The 25,181-nt window shown below is 37.7% G+C and overlaps 1 protein-coding gene across 14 annotated transcripts; it reads left to right on the top strand.

Moving 5' to 3' along the window:
* The first annotated feature begins 1,655 nt into the window (after positions 1-1,655).
* Positions 1,656-24,423, top strand: si:ch211-63b16.4 (uncharacterized). 14 transcript variants are annotated; one of them, XM_053237742.1, is made up of 23 exons: positions 1,660-2,128; positions 3,530-3,671; positions 4,127-4,188; positions 4,395-4,478; positions 4,813-4,957; positions 5,688-5,761; positions 6,814-6,952; positions 7,175-7,258; positions 8,951-8,979; positions 9,136-9,159; positions 10,165-10,275; positions 11,528-11,607; positions 12,955-13,111; positions 13,419-13,502; positions 13,717-13,800; positions 15,300-15,489; positions 16,567-17,159; positions 18,445-18,540; positions 18,657-18,704; positions 18,834-19,074; positions 20,342-20,468; positions 21,535-21,670; positions 24,337-24,423. In XM_053237742.1, exons 2-22 carry the CDS (start codon positions 3,569-3,571, stop codon positions 21,665-21,667), a joined length of 2,688 nt encoding a protein of 895 aa, XP_053093717.1. In that variant the 5' UTR covers positions 1,660-2,128; positions 3,530-3,568; the 3' UTR covers positions 21,668-21,670; positions 24,337-24,423. The 14 variants fall into 14 exon arrangements, with proteins under 14 accessions (XP_053093718.1, XP_053093714.1, XP_053093713.1 ...); XM_053237741.1 differs by lacking the exon at positions 24,337-24,423 and having other exon boundaries at positions 21,535-23,425; XM_053237745.1 differs by lacking the exons at positions 18,834-19,074; positions 24,337-24,423 and having other exon boundaries at positions 1,658-2,128; positions 21,535-21,674.
* The last annotated feature ends 758 nt before the right edge of the window (positions 24,424-25,181 follow it).

Below are 25,181 nucleotides of genomic sequence, written 5' to 3'. Positions count from 1 at the left end.
ATCAAAATAGATAGAGAAAAAAAATACAAGTTATTACTGAATAAAAAGTGGGGAAATGTTCATATAAGGATTATACAAATATATCTAAATATGAATTAATAGTAGGATGCTCAATGGTACTGTGCTGTTTCTAGACAAAGCTCAGGTCTCTGAGACAGTTTTTTTAAACACTTCAGCACACAGTTATTATGCTATCCAAATACAATAACATAAAAAAGTGTCTTACAGTTTGTACTCCATGAAAAAAAAGGATACTAAACTGTACCATTCTTTGTCACTGGGGTGGTAACTTCAAGCGTACATCTTTTGTATCTAGAAAGGTGCACCTTTATAGTGTACCTTTAAATCTTGACTCTAAAAGGTAATTACAGTCCAGTTATGCACCTTAAATTGTTTTAAAAGTACACTATATCAGACGAAAGCTACATATTAAAAGTACAGAACATAAAGGAACAACTGCAGAGACTAGTATTGTTACTTGATAGACAAGATATATTTAAGAGCATAACAAAACAGTAAGGCAATTAGAAAATCTCTAATAATTATTTCTCAGTTTAGCAAATAATTAACAAGCTGGAATATGAACCAGATGGTCTACCAGTTTTACCAGCTTGGACAGTGTTTTGACAACTGGTAGCTGGTTAGACTGAGCTGGATTTTTCAGCAGGGATGATCTGTATACGGCTAAAAGTATGTGGAAGCCTGACCACCTGCTGAAAACAAACAAAAAACCAAAACAAGACAAAACAAAGAAACACTAGAAACCATCACAGAAATTCTAATGGTTTCCACTACAATTACAACTACCATTACAAACCATCGGCTAACCATTAAAACCATTACTATTACCATTATTGGTCCTTAATTGTATCCACTAGACAAAACATGCCACCAATAGAAGGCAACAAATTTACCAGTAGAGACCCACAGGGACCATTCCATTAAAATCAATACAATTCCCATTATAACCATCAAAACTATTACAAATTCTATGAGGGTGTCTATTGTTTTTTCAGCAGGGCATTACACCCATATGTGCGCATTCCAAAACCATGGACATTAACACGGAGTTAGTCCCCCTCTGCTGTTATAACAGCCTCCGCTCTTCTGGGAAGGCTTTCCACTAGATTTCGGAGCGTGGCTGTAGGGATTTGTGTTCATTCAGCTACAAGAGCATTAGTGAGATCAGGCACTGATGTTGGTGAGGAGGTCTGGGGTGCAGTCGGTGTTCCAGTTCATCCCAAAGGTGTTCAGTGGGGTTGAGGTCAGGGCTCTGTGCAGGACACTCGAGTTCTTCCACTCCAACCTTAACACACCATGTAGCTCGCTTTGTGCACAGGGGCATTGTCATGCTGGAACAGAGGTTGGCCCCCTTGGCTCCAGTGAAGAGAAGTGCTTCCAGTATGGAGAAGGAACACATACGGCTGTGATGGTCAGGTGTGTACATACTTTTGGCCATAATGTATACATTTGACTCACAAAAAAGACTTAAAATAGACTTTTTCCATCTACAGTTGTTGTTATGATTGTACTTGATGTACCCTTCACCTCCTACAGTATAGTATCTATAGAAACCTATGGTAGCATACTGTTTTTGCATACTCATTACTATGGTAGTAAGTTTTGCTGTGTTCTGACGTAGCCATGGTGATACAGGTATAGTATGAGCAGGGTGTTTTGTCGTTCTCCTTTCCCCCCAAAAAATGTTTTTCTCCCTCTCTTTAGTATTATAACAGGTTTAAGCGTGTAAAGCGATGAACTAATCTGACACACTGGGCTAATTAGTGTGCTAGCGTTAGCTAACTGAATCTGAGGACCGTTATTGGAGTCGCGCGCGCGCGCGCGCGGACTGTTTGGCGATGCGCGCTCGCGCCGCTGGGACGCTGCCGTCGGTGCTGGTGTTTGTCCGTTAGCTGTCAGGTGGAGTCGGAAAACTTTACAACTCCGTCCAAACGAAAGATTGGTTTGAAACTGGTGAGTTTTCTGTCAAGAATGTCGGTTTAATACGCGTGAAAACGGCTAAAACGGCGGTGCGGAATTCTGTCCGACTTTGTGTGGAGAATAACTAGCGAGCTGCTATGGCTAGTTTGGATGAATCTGAAGTTGATGTCAAAGTCGTCGGTTAAAGGTATTTAAACTTTCTAGAAATATTAAAAGTGTGTTTTTTTTTATTTAACGCATTTGTATTTGAACGTAGAGTCTATTTTATATTTGTGTATTAGCTTTGTATGTTGTTCATTAGGTTATTATAGTACCATAGGAGAACGGAATACTATTTCGGCATTTTCCGGCGTTCAGCAGATGTCACGGAAACACCCGATGTCTTACAGGGAGTAATAACTGACTGTTAGTAAAAACTAAATACACTCCCTGAAATAACTGTACCAAGCTATACTTTTCCTTCCTGCTAAAGTGGTGCCATCAAGAGTACATCTTTTGTACCTTTAGTATATCTTTTCTATGAGCTGTACCTTTAATTAGGTTTTAGAGTAAAGCTTTAAAGACACGTCAATGGTCCTTATGCTCCAATTGTGTACCTGAAATACGCAGACAAGATACAAACGAAGAGTATCCTTGATGGAGTGAAAAGTACAGTTTGGTACCTATATTTCTGAGAGTGTAGCAAACAAAGCACTTGTTAGTGCCTTAGTAGACCAATAGGGTTATTTTTTTATTCTAAAATGAAATATTTTTTCGAATCCCACTTCCACTCTGTGTGCGCAGAGCTGCATGTTCTCCCTGTGCTTCGGGGTTTCCTCCAGGTACTCCGGCTTCCTCCCCAGTCCAAAGACATGCATTGTACGTTGACTGGCATTTCCAAATTGTTCGTGGTGTGTGTGAATGGGGGTGTGAGTGTGTGTGTGAGTGTGTGTGTGTGTGTGTGTGTGTGTGTGATCGTACCCTGCAATGGATTGGCACCTCACCTTGTACCCTGAGTCCCCTGGGATAGGCTCCAGGCTCGACCCTGTGTAAGATAAACAGTACCGAGAACGGATGGATGGATGGATGGATGGATGGATATTGGTGCCAATATTACAAACACATGCGTGTAAGGAAGCAGCAATGCAATAAATCCGTACACTCTCAGAAATAAAGGTACCAAACTGTACTTTTTCTTCTCAGTGTAGTGGTACCATGAAGAGTACAATCTATTGTAAGTTTAGTACTTAGTACTTTAGTACTTCCACCTGTCTTAGTATATGTTAAGTATAATCTAGGGCACATAATCGGACATTAAAGACCATTGAGGTGCCTTTAAGCTTTACTCTAAAAGTTTTTATTTCTGAGTGCGTACAGAGCATTTTTCTGGGACAGCGTGAGAAGTGAAATTACATTCTAAGATTTTTTTATATATGACATAAAATAATACGTTGTGTTATCTGTGTATGTTCTGTTTAATATGTTTATTCCCTAGACTTGATTAATCATTCCTTAACTACTTGTTTAACTACTTACTATTTGGTGATTGTCATAGTTCTTGGATTTAATCATAGATTCTGCCTCTTCTTTACATCCTTGACTTTCTAAGATAGGCTGAGTTTTTAAGGATCAGCGTATTCATCAGGACATGGGACCAGAAGACATTCATCAGATGGAGCAAGCACGAAACTCCAAGAGCTTTAGGGTTGTTCTCTGCCTCTGTCCCCCAGAGCGCACAGAAATGCGAACAGGTTGTTTTTTCAATAGTTTGTTTGCCAAAAGTTTGTTTAACACATATTATTCATTCATTCATTCATTCATTCATTCATTCTTTTTTGTCTGTTCCAGTTATTCTCTAAACTGTTCATCATTGACTGATTAAAAAGTCCTATTAGTAAATATTTATACTGTGTCATAAAATATAAGACCTTATCATGTTCCAGTATGCAAACACAGATCATGGGACAGCAGTTTGCTAGAGGAAGGAGGTGGGCATGTATTAGTTTGGGAACATTTACAATTTGCATATTCATCGAATCTGGATATTATTTTTTTTTGATGACGGTGTCCTTTGTGTTTTTGTTTTGTCATATTTTCACCACATTAAGTAATTTATTATTTCATGCCTTTAAAACAAGATCTGTGTAACATTACAAACCCCAGCCTGGTGTGATATTAGAGCTGTTGTTGGGTTTGATTCCCCTAGCAGAAACGAGAGCCTCCATCAGAGTTATCGGAGCGAACAGAGTGACTGTTGACACTGGCAGGGTGAGTGTTTCTCAGGCCAATGAAATCAGCTATTTCAATTAGATTACAGTCTTCTTTCTTTCTCTCTCAGACTCTCTTACAAACACAAGGTTAAACAGGGAATGAGTAGAAAAACAGAATGCAGAAGTGGAAAGTATGTTGTGTCATGGTGGGGGGGGGTCTGACTGAGTTTCTTTCTTGCTAATGCATGCGTTTGCCCTTTGTAGGGTCACCGCGCGCATATCCTGGATTTTGACGCTGTTTGGAATGAAGGGGCTTCGCCGAAAGACATCTATGAGTCAACAGCAAAGGCATTTATCCTACTGCTGAGTCCCACATTGCACAAGAGCTACTACGTAGCACTGACAGTATTCACCAACTCTATGAAATTAATTCATTTGTGATTTCCTGTATCTGACCTACTTGCCGTCTCAGATTACACAGCTGTAGTGGTGCAACCCCAGGAAATAAAATATTAAGAAAAAGCTGAATATTCTCTCCAGGTTTCCTTTCATTTTCTCCTTCTGTCATCCTCCTCCATGCCCTCTCTTATTCTTATTCTCACTTTATGCGTTTCTGCTACTCATACTTTCTGACTTTCTCACTCTCACTCTCTCTCTCTCTCTCTCTCTGTATTTACCCCAGTCCTTGGTGGAGTATGTGATGAAGGGTTACAATGGATGCGTCATATTGTATGGACAATCCACAAGTGGAGAAACACACCCAGTTCAAGCCTGCACTGCCAGACAGAGGGGCATCATCAGCCGTGCTGCTGAGGACATCTTTAATTGTATCCATCTGTCAAAGCTCAGCTCCAAACTTTAATAACATTTACTTGTCTGAGTATAATTTGTGGTACAGGCATGAGGATGTAAAACTTGATTAAGTATCTTTACTTTAGATACTTTGACCTGTTTAGGTTTATGTTTTCTTTTTAAATCAGGTTAAAATCAGGTAAATACATGAGTATGGAGATACTGTCCAAGAAAGAAAATATATTCAGATATAACCATTGATGAGTAACATTGTACTGACTTTGGCCTTTTGGATTGTAAATGATTTGACAGCTGTATTGCCTGAACATCTGCAGTGGAGTGGAATCTGTTCTTTCTTTCAAGTAAATTAGAGCTGCAGTTTGTAATGTGTGAAAGTGTTTTTAGACCTCTAAGAACAGTATTGGAAATTCAAAGATACATATGAAAAACTGTGATTTGCATTATTGCCATGCAATGAATGTGCTAATTTCTGCATTTCAGGCTACTGTTGACATTTTTCTGGTCCTGAAATGCTGGAACAGAGCTGCTCAGCAAAGCTCCCAAAAGGCAACTCATGAGACTTTCAACAGTGATCATGAGAATATTTGGGTAAAGGGGAAGACTTGTCGGTGTTTTAATTGCAGTTTGCCTGCAGGCAACACGGCTCTGAAAATTACAAACTGCTCCTTTATCTTCCAGGCTTATAATTTATATGAAGCTCCACATTTAGAATTTAGAAAGCCATCCTTAATCTGACCCTGTCAGCTCCAGAGGCTTCTCACTGCAGAGTCAGAGTGTCCTCTTATCACATCTCTAATGAGAAGATTTACGACCTGTTGGTGAGTAGATCCTGAAAGATGTTGCATCAGATTTTTTTGAAAGTATGCTTGAACGCAACCATTAACAAATAGCTAATGTCTCTTGTATGAGACTTTCAGAGACTTTGTCCATACAAAATATAAATTCTGGGAGTGCTACTTATGAGCTCAGTTTGTGATTTCACTAACTTCTCACCAGCTTGAATCAGCACTGTCTAATGTTTAACTTGGTTAATATTAGTTATGAACAAAATTGTAAAAAATATTTTGATCTTTTACTGCTAATGTAAAGTAAATGCTCTTAATAATAAGTAAGTGCTTAATAATATGACAGTACAAAATGGGACTCTGATACTCAAATTTTCATGTAAGGAACCACAGTTAACTATTAGGTATGTAGTAACATTAACTTTGGAATAATTATATACAAAAATGTCAGCAAATGCAAGTAGACAATTCAGTTTACAGTTCTGATATTTCAAATGCCTGATACTGGTAAACACGTCTCTTCTAAGGACTCCAAATTTTAGTCAATCTGATGTGCACACTTACAAAGTCACATTTATTCAATGCAGTCTCTTTAGTAATGGGTTTAAGGCCCATACAACATTAAGGAATACTTTAATACTCTATGCTTCTCAGAATGAGGTCCAGAGACCCCCAAGCATCCTTTTTTTTTTTTTGCATTTTGTTACAGTGATGAAAATCATAACCCACTATTATCAAAGTATTATCTAAGGCTCCAGTAAATAGACTAATATTATTGTACACATTTAAATAATGTGCCTAATATTTGAATAGCTGGAGTATGTTTATAAAACAAATCTGTACTGAGGTGGTCCATGATTATTTTAACAGTTAAAGGGGTCAATGGCTGTAAGTTAAGCTGTTAGCTGCATCAGATTAGCATTTTTCCGTTAAAAACATTTTTCATTTTTCATTTTTGTTAGCATTTTTCTGTCCATGTCATTGTAAATTCTGAATGAGGAACACGAGATTAACCTCATAACAGCAGTTTTTTAAAAAAATTATACAGGCTAACAATGAACCTAATCTTAGATCCTCACTTTTAGGAGCCTCAGGTGAGTGAGGTGTGCCGTATCCACGACACAGAGGAAGTGGTGCTTCTGGAGGGGCTGAGAGAGCTGGAGGTCGGCTCTGCTCAGGAGCTGATGGACGTGTACAACAGTGGGATTACCCACAGGAACACAGGTGAGAGAACCCTCTATACAGAGAACCAGTTAGAGCTGAGAGGAAGCAGCTTGCTACGGGTATAACAGATCACTAATTCTGTTTCTGATGATACTAAGAAGAGAGACAAGTACAAATGTAGTAATTTTTTAAAAAGGAACTTTTAATGTTGGTGCAACTGTTATAGAGTTGTGTACCTCATGTCCATAAGGAAAGAACACACACTTTGTGTATTTTGTCCAGGTATCTCTAAAGGAGATTTCGCCAGCAAGTCTCACATGGTGTTAAACATTATGGTGATAAACATGAGAAGCAAGTCTGATAAAGGTAAGCTGAAACACACTGATTGTGTAGACAATTATCTAGGTGTTATAAAAGGTTTTAGAAAGTCATTATCTTGTGACTAGATCTGAAAATTCCATGGCAAATTCAACACTAATTATGTTGAGGACCTAGAAAACATTTTAAGAACTAACTGTTTAAGAGGATTAATTTTACCCTCTAGCATTTTACCAAAAAATACTCATGACATGGTTGCCAGATTGGGCTAGATAAAAAAAAGTATGCAGCTGCCAATATCTTGTTTTATAGCCAATAATTTGAATTAAAAATCTAATAAATTTCGGCCAAATGGCAAAGTCAAAGTGCAGAAAGTGTATCTGTGATGTGCAGAACCATTTCCATTGTATAAGATACTGCATATTGCAAAGATATGGGGGAACGAAAAGTGGATTATGGATTGGATAAAGGCTGTACATCAGAAATACTTTGTTTCCCAAGAAAAATGCTGTGGAAAAGAAATTTCAGGTGTGATAGTATGAGGATATGCGGTTATCTAGATCTATTGCAAGGCAGTATTAAGAAAAAAATAGAGTGTTTCTAGAGTATTTTTGAAATTATATGTGTATATATAGTAATATAGCTTTGACTGACTAGCATCCAATCCAGGGTGTATTCCTGCCATGCTCTCATCCTTGGATGCTCAACCAAGACCCTGGAGGACAGGATAAAGAAGTTCAGTGAATCTATACTCCCTCCACTAGCTTCCTGTAGCTGCACGCATCAGATTTAAAACACTGATGCATGCTTACAAAGCCAAAAACAGACCAGCACCCACTTATCTCAAAGCACTGCCTCTGATCCTCTAGCACTGCTCGACTGGTCCCACCATCTCTCAGGGTACAAGGAAGGCATGCATCGAGACTCTTCTCTGTTCTGGCACCCAGGTGGTGGAATGAACTTCCCCTAGATGTCCGAACAGCTGAATCACTGGCAGTCTTCAAACGACGTCTAAAGACTTACCTCTTCATAAAATACTTAAATTAGCACTTTATTTAAAAATAATAAAAAACAAAAAACCTTTGACTTCAAAGCACTTTTGTAAGTTGCTCTGGATAAGGGCGTCTGCCAAATGCCATAAATGTAAATTAATCAATGAATGATTTTTATATGAACAAATTACTATTATTAGAAGTCTAGAAACATTACAAGCTGCATATTTATAGTATGGTTTTACCAAATCTGCACTGAAGTGTTGTATATATCATGCACTGTACTGAATAGGGAACTCACAGTTTAATAAAGGTTAGTATGACCATAGTATAACTATATGAAGATTTCGTTTTTAACTCTAACCCAGCATTCTGTCCTTAGAATGACTTTAGCCAAGAATACCATTCATTACATTCTTTACTTTCGCAAAAACAATCTCACCACATCCATCAAACAATTACACAACCCAAGCCTCCCCTAGGAGCATCAGCAAACACACTGGAGTGCAGCCCCTACTAGTGTGTGTGTGTGTGTGTTATTGTAGGGAGATATGAGCAAACCTGTAACCTCCACCTCCTGCAGTTTATGATTTCACTGCAATGTTCTTTGCACTGTACTCTCTGTAAGATGGACTGATTGGATTCATTGTTTCAAAAGTTTTAAAATGTTGTTTAAATTCTTTTTACATAGTTTGTTAGTATGATCAACTTACATCTGTGTGTGTGTGTGTGTGTTTGACATTCACAGGAGGTTTGACAGCCAGCAAACTTACTCTGGTAAGCTGGTAGCATCATATTAGACAGAATACTGTCTTGACCACCAGTTCTTAATTAAATGCAGTGTATTGTGTGTCAGTGTATTTTATGTGTGTGTGTGTGTGTGTGTTAACTATTCATTATCTGAAGTCATTGTGCATCTCTCTGATTTCTTAGGTGGATCTTGCAAGTTCAGGCAAAGTAGGAGTGATAACACACACACAGAATTCTTTTGCTTTCTCTACAAGCCACACACACACACACACACACACACACACACACACACACACACACATGTATGCTTCCATTTTTTCCTTATATATTACACATACACATTTGCATGTCCATAGAGCTACTCTAAATGTTTAAATGAATGCTAATGACTTTATTATCACTGATGATAATTTTTTTTTTCAGAATTTTTGTAGGATTAAAAGAATAAGATTAAAACCAAATCCAAGCCAACCAGGTTTGGCTTGAAACCGTATACTGGTCTACTGTATCTGTAGCATATGTGTGATCTCCATCAACACCTGTTCTGAGAAGAGAACAGAAAAAAGCTTTATTCAAAACTCACTAATAATGGATTTGTAAGCGGTCTAAGCTATTGGGGCAGCTAATGAAAAAATTTTCATAGAAAATTTTCATAAATAATTTTCATCAGTAGTATTTGTAAGAATCGTGGGTGTCGGTGAGCACATGTATGAGGAAGAGGGTAGCATGAGCAGCAGTTTGAAAAGATGCAGCTGGCTAGCTTCATATGTCTCCAAGGAGCATGTGTTAGCCTTTACCTTTCCCAGTTGGTAGCAGTTGTGTGATAGGGGAGAGCTGGCTGGTGGGTGGGAATTGGCCCAGAATAATTTAAGGAGAAATGGGGGGTCCTTTGGGAACATTGTAGGTAACTGGACTCCTAAGACTCTTATAGTTAGTGTATAGTGTATTTTGAATTTGTATTATTAATATTAGCCTTTCATTACAAGTAAGTTTCCAGTATACAGGTTTTCTGTTCTTTATTCAATAATTTCTTGTTTGTGGTAATTGTTTATATGATAAAGATGCAGTGAATACAGATCAGATAGGAAATCATGGAGTATTTCTTTAAAAACTGTCTTGCCAATATTTTTTAAGCATACTTATCTCTGTCATTTTTTTCTTCACTGTCTTCTTTTCTTTCCCTCTCTCTGCACATCTGTGTATCTGTGTAAGTCTGCATATAACAGTTCTGCAGTTCTGGATATGAGAAGAAATTTCCATGTGGCTCAAGAAAACCTTCAGGAGGCCAAAACAATTAAACGATCCCTTACAATCTTCAGAAATGTGAGTATGTTTTCAGAAATCTACACACTACAAAAACACATGTAGTTTTGTGTCTTTTTCAGCATGGTGAACTGTTAAAGACATCACTGTGTATAGGAGGCATCGGATGGCTGTGTTTGTGTGTTTCTAGCTAAAGATCTCTCTTCCTTCTTTATTTTACATGCTTGTATTTTAATCACATCTATGTTCTAACCTCATTATCATCAAGTAGGATTTTTTTTTTACCTCCACCAAATTCTGTTTTCATGTACATGATGGTGTATAAAGGGTTAAATGTGTTTCTGTTATGGCTGAGAAGTTGAGTGGGGGTAGGCCAGAGTCAGGGTCACATTCAACGAAATGAGCAAAAGTTCAGGAGGATATTAGAAAAGAACCCTGTTGCTGTGGTTACTGCAGATAAAGTGGAGGCCCCTCTCCCTCAATAGTTTTGGATGGATTTTGAAAAACAAAGACTGTGTGATAACGAGTTGAAGGGAGGACGAGTTCATATTCAGTGTTTTGTGCAATGCTTTAACAGAGCCAAAAGACCTGATTTAACTCCCTGAAATTAATTATCCAGTTAATTCAGAGCAAGGAAAACACTAACGCATGCAGAATATTAGTTTGGTTCTTTATTGAGTACGTGAGATAGAGTGGATATAAAAAGACTACACGCTCTCTGAAGATTGCTGAAGATCCAGAAGCTAAAACATGTAAAAGTATTGGCTGTTTGTCTGTGTATATGGTATCACATGTCTTGCAACACTAAAAGCATAACCAACAGGTTCTCAAATCCTGGTCCTGGAGTACTCCCTGTTCTGCACATTTTAGTGTTTCTCTGCTGTTCAACTCAAGAAGGGATGTTAATTAGCTGATTAATTAAATCAGGTGTGTTGGGAGCAGGGAAAACACTAAGATGTGCAGCATGGGGGGGTTCTTCAGAACCAGGATTGGGAACCTGTGGTGTAACCAATCAGCCACAACCAGTGTTACTATAGCCTGTCTTCTATAGTGCCATTAGGTCCTGTTGGTTCCAGTCTTGAGCATATCCCAAAAATCATACAACCAGTTTCCTCAGTACTCAGGAAAAAAAAAAAAACCCTAAGTTTGTTCTGGTACAAAATTTTATGTAGTGCAATGGAAAAAAAACCAATATGGGTTCTGTATGGTGTTCTTTTTTTTAATTTGTTTTTGCAATCCCACAACATGTACCTGAACCTTTGTGTTTTTTATTGTAAATATAGTGGTACTGTAAAATTTTCTCTAATTGCAGGTGATATTTTCTCTGAGCAACACAGGCGCTCAACACATTCCGTACAGAGAGTCCAAACTCACTCGTGTTCTGAGAGACTGGTGAGAGTCATTCATCATTATCATTATCAGTCACCAATTTTGCTCTGTCAGTGGTTTTTACTTTTGCATGAGAGCCATGATTTCATACTGTAATTCAGGTGTATGTAGAATTTCACCTAGACTACTCACAGTTAGGACCGCTGTGTGATTTCATATTTGCACCCATACGCAATAAGACAGCACTACCTCGAATCTGCGGTCAGTGTGCTAGATTATCCTTAATAAAAATACAATCAGAAGGAAATTTAATTGAAAAGGATCTTTGATTGACGTATCCTGGATCAGTCATATGTCCAGGAATTAATTTTTATGAAGCTGGTGACTTAGAAAGAGCTGAGAACATAGAAGTTGTGTGCAAAAGAGAGAGTGGTAGGTTGTAGAGCTCGTTACAGTTGAGTTTAAGCAGGTGGTTAGAGACAGAGTATGGCTGTAAATAAGTTAAATTTACAAAATACAAATTAATCATTTAATTTATTATTTATTTGGTCCGTCTGTATTGCAACCATTTGTTACTGAAAAGGCAGTGTGTGTGTGCACACGTGTGAGTTCATGCAATTACAAATGTGCTAAATTAATGAAATAGATGCCAGCCTGTGGTTATCACTTCAATAACACCAACAAGACATTAGCTTGAGTCAGAGCAAGCCTCAAGCAACCTTCCTGATTTCATCATTTTCCTATGCTCACTGTTTTTTTTGGGTGCTGCCTGTATTGTAACTGTTTTTGACCCCCAATTATTATATGTTGCCACAGTCGCCCTAGGCCATAAGGTGAGAATAGATGAGCCATTTTCAAATCACAATTTGGTTGTGAGATAACAAGGTGGAAGTAAGGTCAAGCTGAAGGAAATTTGCATTCAGTAAATCAGGGAATTTACTCACTAGTGCTGGTTATGTATGAGCATTTTTTAAAGCCAGGATCATTACTCACATCACACTACTAGCTATTTGTTTGAGGAAGAAGAAGCTACAGTCTCTTCTGCATTCACATTTAAGGCATTTGGCATTTAGCACTTATCCACTGCAACTTACATTTATCTCATTTATACAGCTGAGGAGTGTTAAGGGCCTTGCTCAAGGGCCCAGCAGTGACAGCATGGCAGTACTAGGACTGAGCTACCACTGCCCTTGTCTTTTCAAGATACACTTCCCTGATACACTTTCACAGTGACAAGTGTTGCCTAATTAATGCCTGAATACATTTATGCATGCTTCATGATTGTAATGTATATTTATTTGCTTATCTACAACTAATAAATGCTATTTCTACTGTGATGAACTACTAGGCATGAATCTTTTGTGTTGTATGAAGCTGTATCTTAGTTGTCTGTCTTTGCGTTTGGTACAGTCTTGGAGGAAACTGTCGGACATGTCTTATGGTCACCGTGCCAACCCAGTCGTCCTCCATCACAGAGACTATGAGCTGCCTGCAGTTTGCTGCACAGGCTTTGAATGTGTCTTCACGGTCCATACACACCTCCCAGATCCGCTACACACCTGCACAGGTACACACATACACCTGTGTCTTAATGGCCAGTACATACACAACATTTAAAGAATTATTTTCTTTTTTATATGTGTTATTTTTTTAAATTATGAATACATTGTATCTTGTATTTTTATTATACATGCTCAAAAAAAAAACCCAGAACTTTTCAGGATACAGGAGGTGATGCCATGTATTTAGGGTCTAGAGGATGAAGTATATCATTAAACCTCACTTGACCCTACCTGTACAGTACATTTTCCCTGCAAGTGTAACACTCAGAAGTGCAGGGACTTCATTAAACTGAATTAAATGTGTCTGTTTAGGTGCAAAACATGTGGACAGCAGAAAAGAACAACCTTCTTCTGACTAGAACACAGATCCTCCCACCGGTCAGTGCTGATCGAAGAGTAAGTGTTGATGCTTAATCAGATTTTCAGATTCACTCCTGCTCAGTGCATCTTTATAGGGAGAGGAGGATGTGAGTCTGAGCTTGCACTTTTCCTCTGAAATGTCTCCAAAGCAGTGGTGTAGTCTTTGTGTCCTGAAGATGCACTTAAGTTTGACTTGCTTCATGATTTTGATTGCTTAATGATGTGCTACAGCCTCCTCCAATCCATTAAGGTATCCGGAGTCCACTCATACTTCTCACCCCTCCCTTCCACATGCAGGACTCTTAACATCAAACGGTATTTTAACAGGATGCAGGTATTTACATATAGCATGACAGTCTTATTACACAGGATGTGTCTATTACTATTCCTCCCAATGATGAATGGCATGAATTATTTGATGGAATTTATATTTGTGTCATAAATTACCCTTCTCAATGCAAGTCGCAGTTCCCAGTGCAACAAGCTTGTGTTTGTTATGGCCCTGTGCTTTTGTTTTGGTTCCAGTCCTGTTCCTTACCCCTGTCTTATCAGTGGTTTGTTTTTCTAATGTGTGCAAATGTTCTATGTTCAGCCCATAATTAGTTTTGTTATTAATTCCCGGTTGTCTCTACTCCTCTTTGAGAAGGCTTGCAGAGTGTAGTGTGTAGTGCAGTTCTAAGCACTGTTTCTTTGTGTAACGTTTCCGACTCTTGCTTGTATTATAATTTCTGACTGTTTTATCCTTCTGTGATTTGATCCTCCTTTCTGCTAAGGTATTAGCTTCAGTTGACATGTGATCTTTAGGAATTGTACTAGGTCTCCATCATGGAGTCTCAGGATGCTCCTTTCATTCACACTTAAATCCTTCTTGAGTAATTAACATTGAGTTCCTGCATAAAGAGGGGCTTCTGAGACAGCTTAGGGACTTGGGGTTGTTTTAGCCTCAATCTGGACTTGAGAGATGCAGACTTGGACCTCACTTGGACTTTAATAACTTGACTTGGTACATACAGAAAGTACAGACATCTCGTTTTTAGCTCTGAACATGCTAATTAAAAGACTTTCCTTAGAAGAACTCTATCACAAACTTCCTCAACTCTAACTAATGCTTGCAGGCAGAGTGGCTTTAATAAAAACACAGGAAGTTTATGAGGGTTATTTTTAATGCAGCTGTCAATGTCATTTGAATTGTTTTCTCTCATGTAGGCAGTTCCCAATATAGCACTCTTTCATCTCATCTCACTCAAAATCGAAAAGCATCACAGGATGACTCACAAGGACAAAAAAAAAAACATTTCATAACCTGTATATTAAATCACGGTCAGGAGAAGGGCATGTTTTTCCGACTAATGAAGTCAGATTAAGAACAAAAACATCTACCAGTAAGCAAACTAAAGCAGAAGGATATGATGGGAAACATTTGTAGGTAGGTAGACTGGTGCCATACAGAAAAAAGCATAAATGTAATATATTGCACATATTTTACAATATATTGTATTTATATTTCACTATAATTCATTTATATATGAGTACAAAGAGATCCAGCAACAACCCATTACCTAAAGATTATTACTCATCATTTTCCAATTCAAAAGGTAACAACATATATTATACTGGTATAATAGTAACCATAATTGTATAACATGGGGTTCAGGGATTGCATAGTTAAGGTTAGGAGTATGTATAGGGGCTAAAAAGTCTACACACTTTTTAATGTCTGTTCTGCCTAATAGAGAGTCTGGTACCTGCAACTGGAAGCCATAAAACATAACATAATTAAAAATAACAACAGAATTTCAGCGATTTAATTTTCTCCTTTTCTGTCTGGTCCAGTCTCAGGCCTCCTTGCCCTCTATTGTGAGCAGTGCAGGACCTCTCACTCACCTCAAATCCAAACGCAGCCTGGAGGTTTCTGACAGCCGCTCCTTCTTGCCACACCTAGAGAAACCCAGACCACCAGAACCAAGCGGCTATCACAGCTGTGGCGCTCGGATTACAGAGGAAAAGAATGGAGCAGTGGATGGTAATTAAGCATAAAGCATACACTCACCATCCACTTTAATAGGAACACATGTACACCTGCTCATTTATGCAGTTATCCAATCAGTTAATCATGTGGCAGCAGCACAATGCATAAACACATGTAGATAAAGGCCAATGTTCACAACACACATCAGAATGGGGAAAAAGTGTGACCTCTGTGACTTTAACCATGCCCTGGTTGTTGGTGCCAAATGGGCTGGTTTGAGAATTTCAAAAACTGCTGATCTCCTGGGATTTTTACATACGGCAGTCTCTAGTGTTACACAGAATGGTGCGAAAAACAAAAAACATCATGTGAGTGGGGGGTCTGCAGGCTGAATCATCTTGTTGATAAGAGAGATCAGAAGAGAATAACCAGCCTGTTTTTTCCCCATTCTGATGTTTGATGTGTACATTAACTGAAACTGCATTGTGTTGCTGCCACATGATTGGCTGATTAGATAACTGCATAAATGAGCAGGTGTACAGATATTCCTGTGAAAGCGGACTGTGAGTGTAGATTGTAACATTAACATCAACACTGGTGATTTTATTTCTGCCAACAGAAATAGCAAAAGACTGAAGAGCTTGTCTCCAATCAAATTAGCAAGACACTGAGATCACACCAATAAGGTGCTTGCATGTGCATCAAAATACAGACATAATTTTAATTGGGATTCACTGAGCCAAAATACATCTAAATATAATTATAGATATAAATATAAACTTAAATTGTGCTGGCATATAATTCCGTGTGCTGTGTGTGTTTCTCTAGGTGATAGATTTTGAGTTTAATGGTTTTAGAGATTGTAGAAATGAGATGTGATATTGATAAGGCTGCTGTATTGTTTATTTATTTTATTCAGAAAAAAGCACCAAGACATGGTTTTGTCCTGATTTGCACCATCAATTTCTGTCACCAAATTTTACTGCCAGAGCAAATTGCAACCCACTGATTCCAGCATACATAAATAAGTAATAATGTGTGGGTCAATGGAAGGCTCTGTTTAGCATTTTCCCCCTAAGGGTATTACATATTTTATTATAAACACTCCTTAGTGTTCTTTGTCTCTTGCAGTGTGTGTCGTGAAAAGTGCCATCCCACCCTCCCGATGCCTCTCTGGGTCTGCTTTTGTGGAGCCCCTACACCGTCATTCTGTTGAGAAACCTTCATCCTTACTCGGCTCCTCGTCTATCGCTCCACTACTCCCTGAGTGCTCCAACTGCAAACAGGAACGAAAGATCAGGGAAGAGTACGACAAATTTATCATTCAGGTGAAGAGAGATAGAGACAGTCTGAGCCAGAGAGTGACAGAGCTGGAGAAAGAGCTGAAGAACAGAGTAGGAGAGCAGAGAGAGAACGGAAGAGTGGACAAAGACCAGCGAAGAGTAGAGAGAGACATTGAAAGACAGGAGACAGCAACTGGAAGTAATGAAACAGAGAATGAAAAAAAGACTGAAGGTGATGAAAGAGAAATTGGAAATAACAAGATTGAAAAAAAGGGGAATGATAACAGAAGACAGCACAGAGAAACAGAACAGAAGGAGGGAGAAAGAGAAAAAGAAAGAGAGAGAAGAGAGGAAAGAGAGGGAGAAAAAGAGAATGACTCGACTGGAAAGGAATCTATCAGCACCGCACATGGAGTAACAGAGGCCCCAAAAAACACTGAGGTAAACAGCCAGGAGTTCATCCAGCTAAAGGAACTCATGTTTTATCAGCTTTGTCCATCCAAACTTATCCATTAGGATTGTCTCTCTTTTCTTTTTCCATGTCAGGATCATCTCTCTCTCTCTCTGTGTGTGTACAGTCACGTTTATTAAGATGAGTTTTTCTGCCCATAATGTGTGTTCATAAGAATGAGACTTGCTCTTGCTATGCAAACAGGGACGTATTCAGAGCTGAGTCATGTGCATGTAGTCAGGAGTTAGTACCAAAATTGCACACAACAGTATTCAGACCTCAGATGTAATGCCTCTGGCTTGCTCATTAAAATCTAAATATAAATCTACATCTGGGTTTCTGTAAAGATGCTTTGTGACTATGTCTATTGTTAAAAGTGTTATAAAATTTTAAAAAATTCATCATATAGAATTGAATTGAATTAGAGATTTAAGCGCTACTCAGACAGTTGTGCAGGATGGACAGAGGCGTGTCTCGGTTGTGCATGATTTGACTTCGGCCTATTTTTCTAACCTAAGTGGGGTATAGGAGGCGTAACAGCCTCAGAAGCATTTTGCTTGCAGATTTATGAAGGACATTTGTCCGTAACATCCTGTATCTCTGGACGATTTGTGTATTAGGCTTAATTTTTATTATAACCACTATCTTTAATGAAATACACCACAGTTTACTTCCTGGATTCTATATGTCAGTACAGTGTGTATAATAGTTTATGATAGTGTGATGCTGATGTATTATTATAAAACCTTGGTTGACCCATGCTAAGTTAAATGTCTGGGTTTTTTTTTTTCTGTGTTCCTTTTTCTTGCCAATGTTCTGGTACCTCTGAGAGAGGTGCTGAGTGTATGTGTTCATCAGAAAGAAAAAGCTCTCACACACAAACTGCAAAGTGAGAGAGAGTGCTTTACCCAGAATGCATTAGTCCAAGCAAAGCTAAAGGGAAACAGGAACATTACCAACAACCAAGCTTTATGAGAATTATTTACAGACTGATCTCAGTTTAATAATTGAGTTTTAGACTTCAATGTTTGATTTTGTGTAATTTTGTGTTTCCTTTGTAAGATTTTAATAAGATAAGATATGTAAGATATAAACTGATGCGAGTTCAGTGATGCTCTCGTGTTTTAGGAGACAGGGAACTTAGTGCAGTGTGTTGTTTACAGGCTGAATTTAGTCATGCTGAGCATTTTAATGGACTGTTAATTTTTAGTGCTACTTTCGGACAGTTCATTGATTATAGACTTATCTGAGTTCAAGATTGCGGTGTTGTTTTAGGAGAGCCTACTGTCTGAGCTGCACAGTGTCAGAAAGGAGTATGAAGGACTTAGGAAGAGTGCGGCTCTGTCCATCACACAGCTCCACAAAGAAAAGGTTTTACCACTCCACTGATTAATTTACTGCTTTAACAAGCGCACACACTGTGTGCTACTGTCATATAGTTAAATTCAGATGAAGGCCATTACTGCTGTTATTGTTCTGTGTTGCAGGCTGAGCTGCTGTCTCACATAGATGACACTAAAACCTGCTATGAAAAAGTATGTAAATTAATGCACATTTTAAATTGGCTGTGTATGCATTTTTGATTTTGTCATTTTTTTAAAGTGCGTTTTCACACAAAGTATGTGTTTGTGTGTGGTTCTGTATGCATGTGCTGCCTCCTGCAGGTTTGTTTAGAGAATGCAGATCTAAAAGCAAGACTTGAAGCCCTCTTGAAAGAAGCCAACTCCAGACCATGCTCTGGTTGCAATGGCAACACAGACACACACAGCTCACACACACATACAAATGCATGCAACTCACACGTGGACACACGCTCGTCACACACACACACGGTCACCACTAACACGGAAATGCTTGTTGTGTCACACAGTGTTTGTCAACAGTGCACCAGTGATCGTCCTCAAGGTGAGGGGCACACACACACACACAGATACACACTCCTCACACACACACACACTGATGACAAAGGTTATTATAATGGTGATGAAGATGATGGTGAAGGTTATGATGATGATGATGATGATGGTGAAGAAGGTTATTATGATGATGATGAAAATAATGAAAATAATTATAATGTCACTGAGGTGTGGAGCGTACAGACATACACTAAAAAGGAAGACTGGAGGCGTCCAGACACTTCTGCTAACAAACACACACACACACACACACACACACTCTGACCCCAATGGGGTACCAACAGGTCTTTCCTAATTAGGTTGTAGATAAGACCAAATTTAAGAAGGAACTTCATGCTTGTTGTGCTGGGCACAATTTAGACTGGTCTTAGCTCAGACTATGCATTCACCCAGTGAGTGATCCTTATCTAGAGTACCTGTTTATAGTGATATTATTGTTTATGTCTTTCAGAAGGATTGCTTATAACCCGTGGTAGCATGGTTGCCATTGAAATGAACTTTAATTTGGCCTTATACCTGATCTCAGCTAGGGGTGAATTTTAAGACAGATCTTCAAAAATGACCAGTTGGGCCACTGGTTTTTAGTTTATGCACTTGCCTTCAGGCCCAGTATAAACTCTGGTGCAACCAGACCCTGGTGTTTGTTAAACCCATAAATTCCCAGGATGCATCAGTGAATCCCATAGGGATGAGAAGTAGCAAAGTACAGTTACTACTTACATTTACAATTAGTACAACACTACATCACTACCTTTCTCTATAGTCATATATTTGTAAAGTCAAAAAGTAAGTTTTAAGCATCAGAGAGCTTCAAGGAGTTGATCTAAATTCCTAACAAATATAGACATTAACACATGTGACGGTGAGAATGAGACCTAATACTCACCACTGCTATCTATCTGTTGCTATGTACGCTATGCAATTATCAAGGCAATTTGTATTTTTATTTGGCTTTTTATTTGTCATGCTAGCTGTTTGCTATATATATTTGTCATTTGATATTAGGAATTAGGAGGAATAAATCTGTTGTTAATAATTCATTATAGTTTGTTTATTCTAAAAAGTGATTATGGCCTTATGTAACTTTTACATAGTGATAAAATGAACATGCCACAACAGTAAATTACGTTAGTAAATGTATATAGTTCTATTTTTCAGTTTTAAAATATATATTTTTTATATATTATGCCAGATTGTACTGTATATTATATGAAATTATGACCTTTTAATTGACGCTGGCTCTTTTTTTCTTGAAGATAAAGGGAGTAAGTGTTGCTTTAGCTCATGTTCTGGCTTCCCTGAATCAACGGAACCATCTGAGCCGACTTCACATACCTGCCATTGTGAACGAACACTACACAAACCCAACCTCTACAAACAACTGTGGGTATAACCTCATTCACTAAACTCATTCACACACCCTCACACACACACACACACACACACACACATTCAAGAATGTACAGACATGAACAGATCATTAATCATGTGAGTTTAAAATCACTGAATGAGACACAGAAATATTGTTATTCATAAGCACTGCATAAATCATATAAAATAAAGTAATGCTGGATGATTAATGAAGTCAAAGATTGTTAAGTGGCAGAAGTTATATGTTTCTTTACACGAAAGAAAGAAGGAGGAAAAAAAAAACTCCAGTTATCATCACATATGGGTTGACAGTTCAGTATTATTACTGTGATATTTTTGTGCTTATCTTGCAAATTATTTAGTTCATTTTTACTAAAACACCTTACCTAGTGTTTCAGAACAGTGTTGTAATGGCAAATCTGATTACCACATTAGTTTGAAGGCATTAAAAATCCATTGTCCTGGCATATAGATGAAATTTTGTGATTAAAAATTTAGTGAAATTTTGTTGAAATGTTGCTTGAATTCAAATGGACCACCAACCTTTCCTGTGAAGATTATTCAATTTCATGCTGCTGTAAGAAGTAGATACAACAAATAGTTCACAAGACATCACAGGAGATTTCTAAACACTTCATGAACTGCTGTAAGTAATGACAAAGTCTTTACTTCCAATGATAAGGTTAAAAAAAAAAATCAAATGTAACTGCTTCAGTTGACCCATATAGATAATTGAGGGTTTTCTTTTCTCTCATTCAAGTATATGTTTAAAAACAATGTACTTCAAATACATCATCTCACTGGTTTTGATATAAAGGTTATAAAGGTGTTATAGTGGCCTGTTGGAGTTGGTAACCTTCAAATGAAGTTTTAGACTACACAATATATATTGCATATATTTCTTTGTTATGTAAGTCACATTAACGTAGCATTCATTTTCATTTTTATGTATGTATTCTGAGATTTTAAAGGGACCATCATATACCCTGTTGGTATAATTTATTTTTTGTCCCTTTAATCTTTTTTCAATGTTTTGGTCCAGCATGATATTGTTTTTGTTTTGTATGTGTGTATGTAGAAGGAGGGAGCACAGTCTGTTGCTGGACGTGATGCTGGTGCTGTACAAAAGAGAGTGGTTCCTGCAGGACGCCATGCCGTACGTCAGACGCACTCTCAAAAAATGTGGCCTCACTCTGGAAGACTCAGACTGAAGGGTGTGTTTTCTGTGGTGGTGGGAAGACATGATCAAATTTGAGTCTTTAGATTAGTTAAAACAAGTTTATTTGTGATGTGAGATATTCCTTCTTGATCTCAGTGCTGCTTTTGATACCGTAATTCATGACATAATTATTTCTGTCTCTCAGCTATTGGTGTTACAGATTTGTGGCAAACACACATCTAGCACTGCAACTGTGACACTGGGTGTTCCTCTGGGATCACTCGTTGGCTCTGTCCTCTATTATTTAAATGCTATTTTTGGGTTATATTATCTTCCATTTTTGTAATACTGCTCAAAGAAAAAGCTGCAGAGACTTTCCCATGCCTTTATAACTGTTTGTCTTGATTACTGTAATTCCTTTTTTATTGGAATTCCAGCAAAAAGCCTCACACAGATCTTTCCCCCCATACTTATGTAGAGTTCTTCCTCTCCTACATATACTTACAGGGTTGGACAAATCATTAGCCCAGGCTTCCAGGACAAGCAGATTATATGGCTATTCGTTTTTGATGTAGTGGTCACTAGTGTTTTTTTTCATCAAGCAGAGAAAGAAAAAAAACCTTCTCCTTACATTTATCCTCAACTCCACTGAACAGTTTTGGGATGAACTGGCACGCCAACTGATCCCAAGACCTCCTCACCCATAATCAGTACCTGACCTCACTAATGGTCTTGTGACTGAATGAACACAAGTCTCCACAGCCACGCTCCAAAATCTAGTGGAAAGCCTTCCCAGAAGAGTGGAGCTTATTATAACAGCAAAGAGGGACTAAATCAGGAATGGGATGTTCAACAAGCACTTGAATATGACTGGTCTGGTGTCCTCATATCTTTTGGCCATATAGTGTAAATCTTCTCCTAATACAACACTTAGACACCTTGAAGTTAAGCATAACGAGAGAAAATGAAGTGAAAATGGGTGGGTTGATACTGGAGTATTGACACTTCTGATCCTGCATTACCTTTTAAAAATCAAATTATCAATACTGTGTGCTTATGTTTTTTACAAGACAGCATGTGACCCATCTCCCACACACACACGGCCAGGCATGTATATTAAGTGATATGTCTGAAAAGAAAAAAAATAAGTTTATTAGGTACTGTGGCAATACCACACACCTAATTAAATATTTGCATATTTTAAAAAAAGAGTTTCTGACTGTTATTTTTATTTATTATTTATGATTTCACTTGAACATATTGAATTGTCCTGAAGTTGTTAAGTTGTATTAGTTTTTGTTTGACTTTCAGAGCCCTTGAGTAACTGAACTTGGAATTATTTCTGTAATTAAATAGGGCCTAAAGGGAGAACAGTCTCAAATGATTTATTTTATGTATACAGTAATTCTTGATATGCGTATTTGCAAATGATGACTTTTTATCCTAGTCAGTAGTGGGTAATTAGAGGTTTCCTGGTAACAGAAACTGAGCAAAACATTGGAGCTTTTACTTGCCTGTTGTGTGGGCTAATAAATTTATCATTTGTCCACCCAGATAATTAGGTCCCACTGACAGCTCCTAGCTGACTCTAATTTTATATTAACCATGTGGGCCATTTAGTGTTTTAAATTTTAGAACTAAAATTTTCTCCATTCATTATCTACCTATTCATTTTTTTTATTATTATTATTATTTTCTGTTGATGTCTTCTTGTTTGGTTCTTCTGCCCAGCGGCTTGTATCTCAACTACTGCTCTTTTTTTCACTTAACTGTAATTTTTATTATTAAATGTTAATAATTATTTATGTTATACCATAAAGTCTACTTTATTTCTAGGAATTCAGAGACTTAGAATGTATTTCTTATTTTTAAAAAATGTTTATGTTTATTATCACTGTTATACATAATGCTATTAACTACCATTTAAACATTACTACTACTGATACTGATTCACAATCATTACATATTTACTTCACATTACATCATTAGTATGATTAATGGTTCAATGGGAAAAGTTACTCAACAACTCAATGTCAGGGCAAGTTTGTGATGATGTAAAGATGCAGTTTGCAAGATTGCTGAGCATAAAATTCTGTTCCTTGTTAGCTACATGCAGCTGCAGGGCAAAACCACAGAAGCAAAATTTGCACACTAAGCATGTCATACTGCATTTAAAACAAGTATGTGTATTGTATTTTCCCTAAATCCTTCCTAATTGGCTAAATATAAAATTACCTGTAATGACCACAGGATGGCACCAAGTCCATTTATCTAAATAAATATTATATTTCATCTAATTTAAGTAGGGGTGACAACAGCAAGTGAGAGTGTTTTAGATGTGTATATCTGTATATAACCAAATCTTTTTTAATCTTTTTTTAATAATTTGAATATACATATGTAAAAAGTCACACATTACTTAAAAGTATATCAGCAGGATTACAGAAGGGGTACAGTTTACTCAGTCCTGACCCGGCACCGTTCTCGCCATAGTTCCACCGTTTCTGGTCTCTTAAATTACCAACTCATTAGTGATTTCTAGCAACTTTTGATTTGGATTATCTCCAGACAATAAGATCTATGTATGCAGGTGTGTCTGGGTAATCTATCTGCCTATGTCTGTCTATGCCTCAGCGAGAAGGAAAGCCTTAGTTAAAGCTTACCTCTATGTGATGCTCTGAATCAGGTAGACTGAAAGTGTAATTGCTCTCATCTCCATAGAGAACATGGAGCTGACTGGCCTCCAGCTTCAAGGTCCGTATGAGTGGAAGGAGACCATCTAGGAGCATAGCAGAGGTTAGAGACCTATGTTTTTTGAGTTATTTAGTCCACTAAGTACACCAAATTTCATCTTTGGTTAAAAAGGCTCCTTTTAGTTCTAGATCTTAAATCTCAGAGAAACTACTCATCTGCTTGTGCATCCCTTTACAACCACGTCAGTGATGGAGTGTGTATATTGATATTTACCATGGATTTGTATTATCACATTATATTTTGTAAACCATAAAACCATGTAACCATACTGCTTAAGGAGTTACACACACTTTTGCATACATGCACACCACCTGCATATCATATGACCATACACAAAACAGTGCAATATACCAAGAATATGTGCCCCAAGTAGGAAGTAGTATTAGTGAAATAAATTGCTTTGTATATGGGTTGTATTATGCAAAAACCAACAGGTAAGGTGTGAGTGTTCTCAGAGAATACCAGAGAAGTCACACATTAATTATGTTCCGGCATATTTCCAACAGTGTCAATTTATTAAGCATTGATTACCAGCATTAAGTTAATTAGGAGCTGGAAAAACACTTAAATGTGAAGTGGATGAATTTCAAAAGATAGACAGACAGTATTTGGTAAGTAAGACAGGAACTGAACACACTCACAGTAAATGAATGGCCAGGAGACATTATACCACAAATCAGGCTTTAAAGGATAAAGGTTGGCCCATTGTCAAAATTTAGAGTGTATAAAATTGTGCCTATGCAAGGTCTGTGTGTGAATGTGTGAGACAGAGAACGTCTAATTGTAAGAAGAAGAGTCATTGGTATAAATAG

This window comes from Pangasianodon hypophthalmus, chromosome 10 (assembly GCF_027358585.1).
Source record: "Pangasianodon hypophthalmus isolate fPanHyp1 chromosome 10, fPanHyp1.pri, whole genome shotgun sequence".
NCBI classification, from domain to species: Eukaryota; Metazoa; Chordata; class Actinopteri; order Siluriformes; family Pangasiidae; genus Pangasianodon; species Pangasianodon hypophthalmus.
This window is presented reverse-complemented; position numbering and strand designations above follow the sequence as displayed.